The sequence below is a fragment of the Ictidomys tridecemlineatus genome, chromosome 7 (assembly GCF_052094955.1).
Source record: "Ictidomys tridecemlineatus isolate mIctTri1 chromosome 7, mIctTri1.hap1, whole genome shotgun sequence".
Lineage (NCBI taxonomy): Eukaryota > Metazoa > Chordata > Mammalia > Rodentia > Sciuridae > Ictidomys > Ictidomys tridecemlineatus.
In genome coordinates this window covers 197872636-197886676 of record NC_135483.1, presented here as the reverse complement: position 1 = coordinate 197886676, position 14041 = coordinate 197872636, and the positions used below count along the sequence as shown (strand labels likewise).

At 65.4% G+C, this 14041-nt stretch overlaps 1 protein-coding gene across 3 annotated transcripts; it reads right to left on the bottom strand.

Moving 5' to 3' along the window:
* Positions 1–3234: 3234 nt before the first annotated feature.
* On the bottom strand, positions 3235–12445 carry Agxt (alanine--glyoxylate aminotransferase). 3 transcript variants are annotated; one of them, XM_005339636.5, is made up of 11 exons: positions 12144–12439; positions 11866–12058; positions 11039–11103; positions 10403–10503; positions 9549–9619; positions 8518–8602; positions 7447–7542; positions 6032–6101; positions 4388–4483; positions 3954–4082; positions 3235–3550 (listed from the first exon to the last, which is right to left on the bottom strand). In XM_005339636.5, exons 1-11 carry the CDS (start codon positions 12372–12374, stop codon positions 3443–3445), a joined length of 1245 nt encoding a protein of 414 aa, XP_005339693.1. In that variant the 5' UTR covers positions 12375–12439; the 3' UTR covers positions 3235–3442. The 3 variants fall into 3 exon arrangements, with proteins under 3 accessions (XP_005339693.1, XP_077874532.1, XP_077874531.1); XM_078018406.1 differs by lacking the exon at positions 4388–4483 and having other exon boundaries at positions 12144–12440; XM_078018405.1 differs by lacking the exons at positions 3235–3550; positions 3954–4082; positions 4388–4483; positions 6032–6101 and adding an exon at positions 6112–6573 and having other exon boundaries at positions 12144–12445.
* Positions 12446–14041: the final 1596 nt, after the last annotated feature.

The following is a 14041-nucleotide window of genomic DNA, read 5'->3' as shown; positions in this document are numbered from 1 at the left end:
CCCTGGGAAGGAAACGTGGAGCTGGCTCCTGGGGCTTGCTCTGCGGGGGCCACCCAAAGTGGACCCTCTCAACTCAGTGTTCCCAGAGGACAGCGGGGAGGGCACGTCCTCCCAGAAGTGGAAATGGTCTGTCCATTCTGTGTGGAGGCAAGTGGCCCGAGGCCAGGAGCATGAGGAGCAGGTGACCCTGTCATGAGTGCCCAGGTGTGGCTCTCCCGTGACAAGACGGGCCACGGGGACAGAGCGCAGGGCAGAAGGGCACAGCACTCCCCTTGGACACCCCCACAGGACGCCTGTGGCTTCCCCGCGGATCAGTCCTGCGACATAGGACAACCACAATGTGATGTCCAGACACGGTGAGAACATCAGGTGTTCAGTGTCCCCACGTACCGCGCACAGCACAGGGCGTCTGGGGAGAAGTCACCAGGGCACCTCGGTGCATTTCGACTGGTCACAGCAGCCACAGTGTGAACTCTGGGAGATAGAGCCAAGGAAGAGCTGGGGTTCCCAGTGCTAGGTGCTCACGTCAGAAAAGATGTCTCGGGTCTGTTACCTAAAGCTTCCCCCTGAGAAGCCAGGGAAAGAGGAGGAGCCCACGGGCGTGGACATTAGCACACGGCGTACACCTACAAAGGAAAGGGAGAGAACACAGCCAAAGCGAGTCCAGCCAAGGGCCAGGTGGAATCGGAGTGGAAGTCAACAGAGAAGGGACAACAGGAAAATCACAGAGGAGACGCTGGCTTTGAAGGACCAACGAGATGGACACTCGAGCAAGCAGGGACTTCGCATCCCCAAGGCCCCGAGACCTGAGTGGCCAAGAGCACTGCCCGGGGAATGGCTCTCCCCTTTCTGTGCGCCTCTCCTGCACACCTAGAAGACCCAGAGGGTCCCACACGGCCACCAGGCCTGCTGCACGCAGCGAGGTCAGAAGACAAGGTCAACACAGAGACCACTGCACTTAAGTGGAGTCTTAAAACACCACTTAAAACAGCATCAAAAACCAGACACCTGGGGACGAGCCTGAGACAGGGAAGGGCTGGGCCGCGAGGGCCGGCAGCACTGACAGAGACTTAGACCCTTCCGGACTCAGGCTTGTGGACGGAGACTTGTGACAGTCTGGTGACTCTTCTGCCATCTTTACCCTGGTGCCTAGATCGGGGGCAGCTCCTGTCCAACACCAGTGAGCTGTTCTGAGAGACAAGATGACCCCACGTTTTCCACAGCGTGGGGAAGGACTGAGCATGGGAAAGTCTCCAGAGGCACCGTGCGCTGCAGCCTGTGCCCGTGGGTTCAGGACCCCTACCGCGGCCACACCACGCAGGACACAAGAACCCTGCCTCAAACGGAACAGAGGGCCAGACGCCCCCGACCGGCTTGGTCGCTGGGATTCCACCCAGTCCGCCACTCGGGGGCGGGGGAGAGCGGTCTGTCTGTTCAGCAGACATGGCTGGGACAAGCGGCAGAGCTCTGGGTGACCCCGCACCCCGCACCGGACACCTGGACGTGCACCAGAGCGCTTCCGAGGAGGAGAGAGGGAGGCGTTTCACAACCTCGCGGAGAAAGACTTCTCCACCTGGAGGAAACAGCCACCGGTGACCTTCCCCACGATGGAAGCCCCTCCCCAGGATGGAAGCCCCTCCCCGGGATGGTAGCCCCTCCCCACGATGGAAGCCCCTCCCCACGATGGAAGCCCCTTCCCCAGGATGGAAGCCCCTCCCCGGGATGGAAGCCCCTCCCCACGATGGAAGCCCCTCCCCACGATGGAAGCCCCTCCCCCCGCACGATGGAAGCCCCTCCCCAGGATGGAAGCCCCTCCCCAGGATGGAAGCCCCTCCCCACGATGGAAGCCCCTCCCCACGATGGAAGCCCCTCCCCGGGATGGAAGCCCCTCCCCACGATGGAAGCCCCTCCCCACGATGGAAGCCCCTCCCCGGGATGGAAGCCCCTCCCCACGATGGAAGCCCCTCCCCACGATGGAAGCCCCTCCCCACGATGGAAGCCCCTCCCCGGGATGGAAGCCCCTCCCCACGATGGAAGCCCCTCCCCGGGATGGAAGCCCCTCCCCGGGATGGAAGCCCCTCCCCACGATGGAAGCCCCTCCCCGGGATGGAAGCCCCTCCCCACGATGGAAGCCCCTCCCCACGATGGAAGCCCCTCCCCGGGATGGAAGCCCCTCCCCACGATGGAAGCCCCTCCCCACGATGGAAGCCCCTCCCCGGGATGGAAGCCCCTCCCCGGGATGGAAGCCCCTCCCCACGATGGAAGCCCCTCCCCGGGATGGAAGCCCCTCCCCGGGATGGAAGCCCCAGGTCTTGGAGATGCTGTTAGGAAAGCGAGTTGGTGAGCCCTGGGTCAGAGGAGATGCTGGGTGCAGCTCCGTGGCGACGGCTGGAGTGCAGCACAGGTCAACAGAGCCACCACAGGTCAACAGCAGAAGAAGCCAACAGGTCACGAAGGGTACTGATGGGAGGCTTCTCAGAGGAAGGCGTCAGAGTGGCCAGTAGCACCCAAAAAGATGCTGGATGGACCAGCCACCAGAAAATGTGGAGTCGGGTCTGGCTGACAGTCACCGCATGGCCCTGCGCCTCCTGGGCCCTGGGCCCTCCAGCCCCCTCCCAGACCTCCCCGTCCTTGTGCCGCCAGGCTGCCCCGTCATGGCTGTGCTGTGACGGCGTCTGTGTGGTCCTCCAGGTTTCGTGGGCACCCTGGGGCCAGCAGGCTCTGTCTGCCCAGGGCCTCCTGTGTGCACAGAGCATCACACCCTTTCTCCACAGTGCTGCATCTGTGCCGTGGGCCACCTGTGGGAACGTGGTACGGCTGTGGCTGTCCTGGGCTTATCTGAGGGGTCAAGCCGCTGGCCTGGTCAGAAATTCCCTAGACATGAGGGTGGAGGCCAAAGGCCTGACCAACCAGCTGAGGAGCAGTGGGCCCAGGCGGGCACAGCTGGGGCTGGTGGCCGAGGCTGCAGGGCCTGGATCCCCATGGGCACGGGTGACTGTGCGCACGTGGGTGTCCTTGTGGGTGGGGCTTCCTGAGGTTCTCCTGGAGGCGGCAGGCCAGGGTGTTTTGGGGGGTCATGTCTGGGGCTAGAGTGAGGTGACAGGCCCCAGCCCCAGGATCTTACCCACAGGCTCCAGGACAAGGAGTGACCCTCAAAGGTCCCCACTTGGGTGGTGTGGGGAGCAGAAGGGCCCCCACGGGACTCTCCCAGAGCCCACCCCACACAGCAGAGGCGATGGCTGACCAGTGCTTTATTGATCATTCCCAGAGGTCAGCGCCTGCGGGGACTGCAGCTCCTTTGAAAGTCCCGTCTCCCTGTTCCTGGCCACTGTTTGCCCGGCTGGGCCAGCAGCTGTCCTGTCCCCAGGCCTGGTGACTTGCGTGGTACGTGGGCTCCTGCCTCAGCCCAGCCCCTCCAGCTGCCAGGGGCTTGGTGCGGGGGTCACAGCTTGTTCCGAGGGCAGTGCCGAAGAGCCTGCTTCAGGGCCTCGATCACCAGATCCACGTTCTTCCGGGTGGCGTTGCAGCCCAGCAGGCCGATCCGCAGCACCTGGTGGGCACAGGCCAGGGCGTGTGGCAGCCTCTGTCTGTGGGTCCCCAGCCCTGAATGAGGCCTGGGCAGAGCCAGGGTGGGCTCACCCCAGGGTCACCACCCACCCAGCAGGCAGGAGGGACACAGATGAAGACCCCAGAGACCCAGGCCAAAGCCAGCCCTCTCCCCTCTGCACCAGTGCAGGGTGGCCCTCAGTGGAGGTCACTCAGCAATTCTGGCTCCGCAGAGCAGCTGGACTGGGCCTGGATTTCCAGCTGGACTGCAAGGTCCAGTTGGAGGGCAGGAAGGACCAGGACGTTCTGAGAGGAATTGGAAAGGGTGTGCCCGGTGACCTCTGGCCAGGGTGGGCTGGGCGGGAAATGCCCTGGAGCAATAGGCCTGGCCCAGATTGTCCGCTGACCTTCCCCATGGAGGGCCCGAGGCCGCCCGAGATCTCAATGTTGAAGTGGTCTTGGACATAGCTCACGATGTCTCTCCAGTCATAGCCAGCGGGCACCGCCACAGCAGTGACCGTGGGCAGCCGGAGGGCCTGCAGGAAGTGCTGGGCTCAGCAGGCAGCCAGATGACCTGTGTGCCCTTCGCGGTGGCTCCGCTGGGGCTCCCGCCCTGGCCTGACTGCCCTGCCTCAGGCCCAGAGGAGCCCAGGAGAGCAAGGGCTCCCTGGGCTGTGTCCCAGCCTGAGGCTCCCAGGGCCCACATCCCTCCGTCAGGCAGGGCAGCCATTTCCACTCAAGGGCAGACTGTCCTCCCACCACGAATGCTCGCCTTGGTCGCTCGGGCAGTCTGCCTCTTCAGCTGACCCTCCCCACCCATGGTCAACCCGGGCCTCCTCACCGGGTCCCTCACAAAGAGCTGCAGGCCCAGCTCCTGCAGGCGCCCGTGCAGGTAGGCGGTGGCTTCACGGTGCCGCTGCCAGCTGCTCTCCAGGCCCTGGGGGAGATGGCGGGACACTGACGGCAGCCGGGCAGGAGCCGCCCCGAGGGACCACAGGCCTGGGTGTGGCCGACTTCAGCTCGGGGACCCACACCTTGGGGGCTACTGGAGCCCTGTTTGGGGCCCTGGCAGACTCGGGCGGGGCCTGCCCTTGTGTCTGGAAGGCAGGGTGCTGTGGGTGCCTGGGCCCCTGGGAGGAGGGGACTGCCAGCAAGGGGAGGGGCTCCTGGCCACACAGGACGGAGTGGATCAGAACCAGGACTCACCTCCTGTGAGGGGTCAGCTTTCCAACCCTGGGCCTCCCAGTGCCATGACCCGAGACCTCCAGTGAGACTCTTTCCCCAGACCTCGTCCCTCCACCCTTCACCCTCCACCATGGCCGCCATCTTCCCTGCCCACCCATGCCCACAGCCTGAGACCACCGGACTCCTCTGAGACTGCCCCCTTTCCTGGACCCTTCTCCTGCTGCCCTCTCTTCTCTCCCAGCTCAGACCTCAGCCCTGTCCCCTTGGGTACACACACATAGTGGGTGACACCCAGCTGTGGGTCACCATGCCACCAAGCCAGCCCTCAGGCAGCAGCTTTATGTGTGGGCACAGAAAGGAAACAAGTGGCCACAGTCCAGGGGCCCTTCCTGGCCCTTCTTGCCCTCTGGGCTGGTGGCTGGGAGTGGCCTCAGAGGATAGTGGCACTGGGCATCCAGTGTCCCCAAGGGGGACTTGGCCCAAGACAAATCCACATGCTGGTCACAGACAACTGGCCTGGCCAGCTCAGCTCTGGGCACTGCGTGTGCCCACAGGCATGGCAGCCTCTCCCTGGACATGGTGGCACTGCAGTGGTCTGGGGTCCAGTTCACAGGCAGACCTGCCCAGCACGGCAGTCAGAGCCCTCAGGAGGTGGGCCCAGTGTGCTTGGTGGCCCTACGTGCTGTCCCTTTGGCCCACCTGGGTCCCTAAGACAAGCTCTGACGTAGCACGAAGCCCTCACCAGATGCACCTGTAGCCTGGACTTGCTGGCCTCCACGGCCGCCAACAGGTCTCTGAGGCTGTGGTCTCTCAGCCTGTGGTCTTCTGTTAGACAACACGATGGACCAGGATGGCTGCTGGCCCACTGGTACCAATTCCTGCCCCTGGCCCCTGTGACCGCCCCTGCTCCCTGTCCTCCTGTCTCTCAGACTCTCTCGGCTCTGCTCCCTGGACCCCACCCTGCTCATTCACAACAGAAGGGCAGAGAGAGTGGCACCTGCCCACGTCCCTATATGTCCCTGGCTCTGTTGTCCTGTGCACCTGCTGCCCAGGTCCACCATCCTCGGGGCCTGGGCCCAGGCCTCCCCTGCCTGGCAGCTCTGGCACAGGACCCCGCCTCTACCCTGTGGACACCTCCTTCTCTGCAGGCCAGGCCTGTCAGCAAAGCTGCCCGGGAGCCCCCTCCTCCTGTTTCCCCAGAGCAGCTGCAGGCGACCAGGGAGTGCACCCCCAGAGGCACTCTGTCCTCAGGGTGGGGGGCCTGGGAGCCGGTGGCCCCAGCTTGGGCCCTGCCACTCACCTGCTCCACCAGGAGAGCCAGGCTCTCCCTGAGGCTGTACAAGCCGATGACAGGCGTGGTGTGATGGTACCTGGGAGACAGCACATGTGACCCACAGGGAGAGAACGGGCAGCCCCTGGCCAGGGGTATTGTCCAGTTTCAGGATCATAGACCACGTGGAGGGCCCTGGCCAGCATGCAGAGTGGTGGGCAGAAAAGGAGCCGCCGTGTCCCACTGCATCCCTTCAGCCCTGTGTCCCGGCACTCTGTACCATGGGGACCTGGCCCCTACGTGACACATGGGGCCTGGGGATTAAGGCTGAGGTCACCTCATGCAGCCCCTGGCTCCCCCTCTCCTGACGGAGAGGAACTGGGGCCTGGGGAGGGGACGCCATCGCTGGGCCAGGTCCAGAGAGCCTGGGGGACAGGGCACATGGAGAGGGTGTGGGGGCCCTCTGCTGGGCCTGGGTCTCCCGGCTGCGTGAGAGGGGCCTGGCGAGGGCCAGGGACACCTGGTCAGGCGGTCCCAGCGCTCTCCCGGGCGCAGGCAAGAAGGCAAGGGTTCTGATGAGAAGAGGGAGAGGTGGCCCGTGTGGAGGGAGGGCCAGGCCAGCTGTCCCCGTCCCTGCCCTGCTCCCGTCCTGCGCTCCCGTCCCAGTCCCTGCCCTGCTCCCGTCCTGGGCTCCCGTCCCCGACCCGTCTCCATCCTCCCGTCCTGGGCTCCCGTCTCCTTCCCTGCCCTGCTCCCGTCCTGGGCTCCTGTCCCAGTCCCTGCCTTGCTCCCGTCCTGGGCTCCTGTCCCAGTCCCTGCCCTGCTCCCGTCCTGGGCTTCCGTCCCCGACCCGTCCCCGTCCTCCCGTCCTGGGCTCCCGTCTCCTTCCCTGCCCTGCTCCCGTCCTGGGCTCCTGTCCCCGACCCGTCCCCGTCCTCACGTCCTGGGCTCCCATCCCTGTCCCCGTCCCCGTCCTCACGTCCTGGGCTCCCGTCCCCGTCCCTGTCCCCGTCCTCACGTCCTGGGCTCCCGTCCCCGACCCGTCCCCGTCCTCACGTCCTGGGCTCCTGTCCCCGACCCGTCCCCGTCCTCACGTCCTGGGCTCCTGTCCCCGACCCGTCCCCGTCCTCACGTCCTGGGCTCCTGTCCCCGACCCGTCCCCGTCCTCACGTCCTGGGCTCCTGTCCCCGACCCGTCCCCGTCCTCACGTCCTGGGCTCCCGTCCCCGTCCCTGTCCCCGTCCTCACGTCCTGGGCTCCTGTCTCCTTCCCTGCCCTGCTCCCGTCCTGGGCTCCTGTCCCTGTCCCCGTCCCCGTCCTCACGTCCTGGGCTCCTGTCCCTGTCCCCGTCCCCGCCCTGCTCATGTCCCCGTCCCCGTCCTCACGTCCTGGGCTCTGGTCTCTATCCCCGCTCATGTCCCAGTCCCCGTCCCCGTCCCTGCTCACTCTCTGGGCTTGTTGTCACAACCCCAGAAGTTGGCCAGACACTTGAGGTCCATGAGGACGGAGAAGGGCTTCGTCCTCCGAGCGTCAATCTTCTGCCTGTGGAGGAAGCGGCCTGAGTGTTGTAGCCCTGGCTCTTTGGGCCTGTCCTGTGTCATAGGCTGGGAGCAGGACCCCAGGGGACCATGTGGGCCGGGGGTCAGGGGGTCCTCAGGCAGCCCGGCCCTGCTGGCCCTTGGGCCCATGTGGGCGTGACCCTGTCACCTGGGGACCTGAGGCCAGACGCCTCCACTCTCAGTCCCTCCCTCTCTGCTCCCGCAGGGTCATCTTGGCTCACCCTGCAGGTCCCCGGAGGTGACCGCACTTAGAGATAGGGGGTCTGCTGCTTTGCCGGCTCTGAGCCTGACTTGAATGGCAGAGGGCAGGACGGCTGAGGCCACCTCTGGAGGCTGCCACTCCCGTGGGGCTGGGGCTACCAGGTTGGGGTAGCACCCCTTTCCTGGGCTGGCAGCCCCCACTGCCCCTGCTGTCCCTCCCACCTGGACCCCCACTCTGCCCCTGAACCTGCCCGGCCGGGGCTCCGTCGGGGACTGCCCCTCTACTCTGGGACCCTGGGACACGTCTGCTTTCCAGACTGACCCATCCAGCAGGGGCCTTTCTCTGAGCTCCACTCTCAGACCAGCTCCTCCTGGACTCCTCCCCTGGCCCCCAGAACCCCTGGCCTTGCCCCAGGTTGTCTCTGCCCTGGGTGGTGCAGGCTGGCTGGGCTGCTGCTGGACGGTGGCCGCCCACTGGGCTGTCAGCCTGCCCTAGCCCTCTGACCTGGCCCTGACTAAAGGTCTGGACACTGCAGGGCGAAGGGCGTGGCTGGAGCCTGTCCTGGTCACTTCCTGGAGGCCGGGCTGGGTGGAGGAGGGGCTGGTCTCTGGGCCCTGGTCCCTGCTGTGCTCCTGGGAACCTCAGAACCCAGCCCTGCGTCCTGCACAGGAGGACTGTCCCCTGGGGACTTGACGTCCACCTGTGCCTCCCCTCTCCCCACCACCCCTTCAGGACCCCGGTCTGCAGGACACTCACTTGGCCTTGCTGCTGAAGGAGATGAGCGAGGTCCCTGGGGGGCAGTTCAGGACCTTCTGGGAGCCCGAGTACAAGACGTCGATGCCTGGGGACACAGCTCATGGCAGGCCCGCCCACCAGGGCAGGTCACTCCAGAGGCCCTGCCTGCCCTTCCCTGGCCCCATCCTGTGGCTGGTGGACTGACTCCTCTCAGTGTGGAGGCTGGGGAGGGGTGGTCATGGGTTCAGACCTTGGTGCTGCGGTGTCCTACCAGGACCCAGGCCCAGGCCTCGTAGGACAGCCCCTTGCGCGGTGCCGGAGGGAAAGCCTTCCACACCCGGCCTGCAGCCCAGCCCAGCCCCTGCTCCTGATGGACAGGCCTGGCCTTCCCTCCTCCCACCAGCTCTTCTGCAGCTCCCAGGGCCCCCTTGGGCCCCCCAGAGGAGCGGCTCCCTCCTGGCCGCAGGCAGAAGCCCTGGTTCCCGAAGGCTCATTTAACCTGCTGCCCTGCTGCCACGGTGTGCATGCAGTTGGTCCCAGGGTTGGTGGGCTGGGCACTCTGTCCACCATGTGGTGATGTTGGGAGGCTAGGCCCCGGGGGAGGTGACTGGGTCATTGGGTGCTGCCCTCAGAAGCACTCAATCCTGCGGTTGTTATAAAGAGAGTGGCTATACAGGAATGAGTCTGGCTCCTCCCTGATCTCTGGCTTCCTGCCTGGCTATGTGACCTCTCCCTCTGTCATGATGTCATATGCCTAAGGTGACGCAGGGGTGTGGGTGTGCTAGAGACTATGCGATGCTGTTTGGACTTTCTGCCTTCCAAATATAAGCTAAACAAACCTCTTTTCTTCATAGGCTATCCTGCCTCAGGTATTTCGTTATAGTAACAGAAACTGAACTTATACACCCAGTGAGGAGTTGGTGCTGACCCAGCCTATGAAGCAGGACCTGGAGCCCAGGTGTGGACTAGGGTGGGCCCACAGGCACTGTTAGATAGAACCTTCCACCAGGGCTTCACCGTTGGAACTCACCAGCTGTGGGGCCCACGCTTACCTTGCTGGTCCATGTAGATGGGCACCCCGCCCAGGGATGCGACACAATCCACCAGCAGCAGGCACTGGTGCCTGGAGGAGGGTGAAGTGCAGAGGGCAGCAGAGTGAAGCAGGAGTGGCCGGAGTGCTCAGGCCTTGCCTGCCCGGGGCACCCGGAGGGGCCTAGGAAGCACTGGAAGGCCAGCAGGGAGACAGGAGGTGTCTGTCCCTGGAGCCACGGCCTCCTCTAGGCTTTTCCCACTGGGTTCCTTGGAACCTGCTGCACGGGGCTGTGTGGGTGTCCATGTGTGAGGCTCAGCCTGGGCAGCCTGGGCTCTGAGCCTTCAGCTGAGGGCCCAGTGACCGGGAGGCACAAGGCCCAATCTCCCCAGGAGCCTGCCCACACAAGTGCCCTTGTCCCTGCGTCCCGCTGGCCCTCCCTGGCCGTGGGGAGTTCTGGCCTTCCACCCTGTGGTCAATTGACAGACACATCGCCGGCCCAAGAGTGCTCTGCCCCTGTTTCCTGGGGGCAAAGAGGAGGGCAGGGGCAGTTTTGGGCACTGGGATCTTGGGGCACCATGGGGGCAGGACCTGGTCCAGCCATGAGGCCTGCAGGGCGAAGGGCCCTGGGGGGGGGACCAGCCTTGGGGCACTTACCCTGCCCCCAGCCCTGGGTCCTCCTCTGAGAAACTCGCCAGCCCAGGGTCAGCCCATGGCACCAGGGTCAGCCCATGGCCCCTGAAAGGGAGCCTGTACACAAGGCCATGTGGACGAGGCAGGGAATGTGGGGCCGGGGACAGAGAAATGGCCACCCAAGGCCCTCGGCCTCCAGCCAGGCTCGAGCGGGGCCCCGGCTCGGCCACCAGGGAGGCTCACCTGTGGCAGAGCTGCCCATAGCCGTCCAGGGGCTGCATCACACCCGTGGACGACTCACTGTGGGTCAGGAACAGCAGCACTGGCTTGTGCCGGGTCAGGCCCTGAGGGACAGGGGGACAGCTGTGGGCAAGCCGAGAGGGGAGGCACTTCTGCTGGTGAGGGAGGGCCGGATCACCAGTGCACACCCATTCCCGCCGTGGGCAGGCCTGTCTGGTGCAGGGTGTGGGCAGCCTCCACCCTCGGTCAGTGGCTGCTGAGGGGAGCCTGGGCAGCTCAGCTCTGAGAGGGGACTTTTTCCAAGAGGAGGACTTGTGACAAGAAATGGTGTCCCAGGCTCCTGTGGGCCATGGGACGGTCAGCTGCATCCAGAGCCTGGTAGTTTGAGACTGGCTGGCCTGACGGGGGCAGCTGCACCCTGAGTATCGGACAGGTGCTGCGTCCTGCCCCAGACCCTGGCCCTGCCCAGGAGGCTCCTGACTCAGTTTCCCTGCCAGACAGAATCAGATGTCCCCCCATGGCCAGGCATGGGGGAGCCCTCCTGTAGAAAGGCCGGGGAGCAGCGGAAGGCCCTGGCTCCCCAGGGCTGACCCCGCCCTGCTGGGCCCACCCCCTCAACCCAGACCCGGCACCTGGTACCTCTTCCACCTCCTGCAGGGTGTAGTGACCTCCGGGCTCCTTGATCATGGGATGCACACGGGCTCCTGGCCAGGGGCAGAGTGGGCAGTGAGCAGCCCCACAACACTGCAGGAGCCAGTGCTGCGGAGCGGCGGACCCAGGGGGCAGGACCCCTCCACCCTGGCGCCTGGGTGGGGCCTGTTCACGGGAGGGCTCTTCCTGCACAGCCCCCCCACCCCGCGCTCCAGGGCTCTGGGGACAGACTCTTCAGGGTCCCCTTCTTGGCCCATCCTGAGCCCAGCCAGGCCTGGGCACACAGGGTGAGCAGGTGGGCTCTGCAGGGGGACCACAGAGAGCCCAGAAGGTCGGACGCAGGACCCGATGGAGTGCCACAGCTGGCAGCGCCCGAGGGGGCCGGTAGCCAGGAAGCAGGCCCTGTCCTGCCCGTGTCCCTGAGTCCCATGTCCTGGGAAGGAGCCCAGTCGGGTGCCCGGGCTCCAGACCGAGGCTGTTCTGATGCCTGGGGGAAGGTTCCACCTCTGAAGCCCTGTCCTGTCCCCGGGGATGCCGGGCCCCAGGGGCTGCCCTGCACCTCTACCCCACGTCCCAGAAACAGCTGGGTCAGAATCCGGGCGGCAGGAGACAGGGACTGTCACCCTGAGGCTGCCCCACAGGGGCTGTGGCCCTGGAGGACACAGTGGGTTGGTGGAGGAGGTGACGGGAAGGTCACTCCGGTGAGCCCTTGCCCAGGGCAATAGCCAGAGCCTGCAGATGGAGGTCCAGGCAGGCTTCATCCACCGAGGCACTGGGGAGGGTCCCGAGGGCCACAGCGGCCGTCCTCTTCTTACCGATGCGCTCCCCGATCTCCAGAGCCCGCTGCCCCCACATGCCGTTGGTGCCCACCAGAAAGGAGTCCCCAGGCTCCAGGAGATTGAAGAGGGCCACCTCCAGGGCACAGTTTCCCGAGCCGCTGACCGCCAGTGTGATGGGGTTCTGGGTCTGGAACGCATACTGGATGCCCTGCTTGATCTCATCCATGACCTGGGCAGTGGACACCTGGGTCAGGGCCCCCTTCCAATTGACCACACCTGTAAACCAAAGCCCAACTGCTGCCACCGAGGCCCACCTGGTACATCTCCTTGGTCATGTGCCCGATCGCCTGCATTCCCCCGGCTTCTAGCACTCGGGGGGCCAGGTTAGAGGGGCCTGGGGTCAGCAGGAGCCGGTCAGGGATGGAGAGGGGCCTGCGCAGGGCCTCAGGGGGAGGCACAAGCAGCCGGTGGGAGGCCATGGTCTGCACCCGACCGACCTGTCGGGGCCCCAGGGCCGCTCTGGCCTTGGCCAGCACTCGGAACATTTCCCAGCTCTCCCTGCGCTGGACACCCAGGTGAGGCCGGTCGATGGGCCTCACCCCTGTTGTCCCTGTGCCTTTTATTGTCATTTGAACCCTGATCGATGTTTGCTCTGCTGTCAGGGTGGACAGCAGGGGTGTTGAACCGTGGGGGGGAGGGCAGCCTCTGGAGTCCAGTCAAAGGGAAGCAGAGTGGAGGGACCCCTCCCTGTCAGCCCAGGGACACCAGCCAGCAGACCTGCTTCTCCAGGGTTATGAAAAGTCTTCCTTCAGGAGTCTTCCTTCCCCAGAAGAGGAGAGCCAGACCCGGCTGAGGTGGCGGGGCCAGAAGAGCCGCGGGTGTCCTGAGAAGGCAGGGAGGCCGTGTGTGCCCGCCAGGCCCCTGGCCTGCCCCCGCCCATGGTGAGCTGCGCAGACCTGAAGCCCAGATGTGCCTCCGGCAGCGCAGCTATCTCTCAAGGTGCTCAGGAGCCCATGGCCACCTGATCAGGCTTTTTGCCCTCTGTTGGTGGACCTGAACCCCTTTGAAGGGGACATCCTGGGCTTGAGTAGCCGGGGAGACTGGCTTCACACACCCCAAGCCCAACCTGATCTGTCCTAGTGACAGGGAGGCAGCCGCTCGCTGGACCCTCCGGGTGCCGGGCTCCCCAGCTCCGCAGAGCCGTCCTTGCTGGGCCGTCTTGCCAGGCAGAGGGGCTGTGGGCAGCCAGGGTATGGTCAGCCAGCCCCAGGCCCTGTCCAGCCACGGCACTGACCAGCTCAAGCCCCAGATCAACCCACTCCTCTGTTCCAAGCTGTGCCCCTTGGCTTGGGTGACACCCCCCACCCCGGGAACCTCCTGCCTGCCCTGAGCAGGGCCCTGGCTCCCAGGGACAGCACGCCCCACCAGGGCTCAGGGCCTGCCCCAGCCTCTCCACGGGGCCTTCCCCATGTCCCCAAGGCCCATCCCAGAGCTGCCCTGGCTCCTGGGGGCTCCTGGGCTCTGTCCCCTCTGTGCCTCTGGCACAGCCCCTCTGCTGCTTTCACCTCGGGCCCCTGTACTGGGCGCTGCCCTGTAGGAGTCGTCCCTCATGTCTGGATGCCCCTGTACTGGGCACTGCCCTGTAGGAGTCGTCCCTCATGTCTGTATGCCCCTGTACTGGGCGCTGCCCTGAAGGAGTCGTCCCTCATGTCTGGATGCCCCTGTACTGGGCACTGCCCTGTAGGAGTCGCCCCTCATGTCTGGATGCCCCTGTACTGGGCACTGCCCTGTAGGAGTCGTCCCTCATGTCTGTATGCCCCTGTACTGGGCGCTGCCCTGTAGGAGTCGGCCCTCATGTCTGGATGCCCCTGTACTGGGCGCTGCCCTGTAGGAGTCGCCCCTCATGTCTGGATGCCCCTGTACTGGGCACTGCCCTGTAGGAGTCGCCCCTCATGTCTGGATGCCCCTGTACTGGGCGCTGCCCTGTAGGAGTCGGCCCTCATGTCTGGATGCCCCTGTACTGGCGCTGCCCTGTAGGAGTCGGCCCTCATGTCTGGATGCCCCTGTACTGGGCACTGCCCTGTAGGAGTCGTCCCTCATGTCTGGATGCCCCTGTACTGGGGCTGCCCTGTAGGAGTCGGCCCTCATGTCTGGATGCCCCTGTACTGGGCGCTGCCCTGTAGGAGTCGCCCCTCATGTCTGGATGCCCCTG

Excerpts from the sequence above, each read along its gene's own strand:
- Agxt (XM_005339636.5), bottom strand. The coding sequence starts at position 12,374 with ATGTTCCGAGTGCTGGCCAAGGCCAGAGCGGCCCTGGGGCCCCGACAG. Across the intron at positions 11,104-11,865 it reads GGAGATCGGGGAGCGCATCG|GAGCCCGTGTGCATCCCATG; the intron begins GTAAGAAGAGGA and ends GCCCCTGGCCAG. Across the intron at positions 9,620-10,402 it reads TATGGGCAGCTCTGCCACAG|GCACCAGTGCCTGCTGCTGG; the intron begins GTGAGCCTCCCT and ends ACCCTCCTCCAG.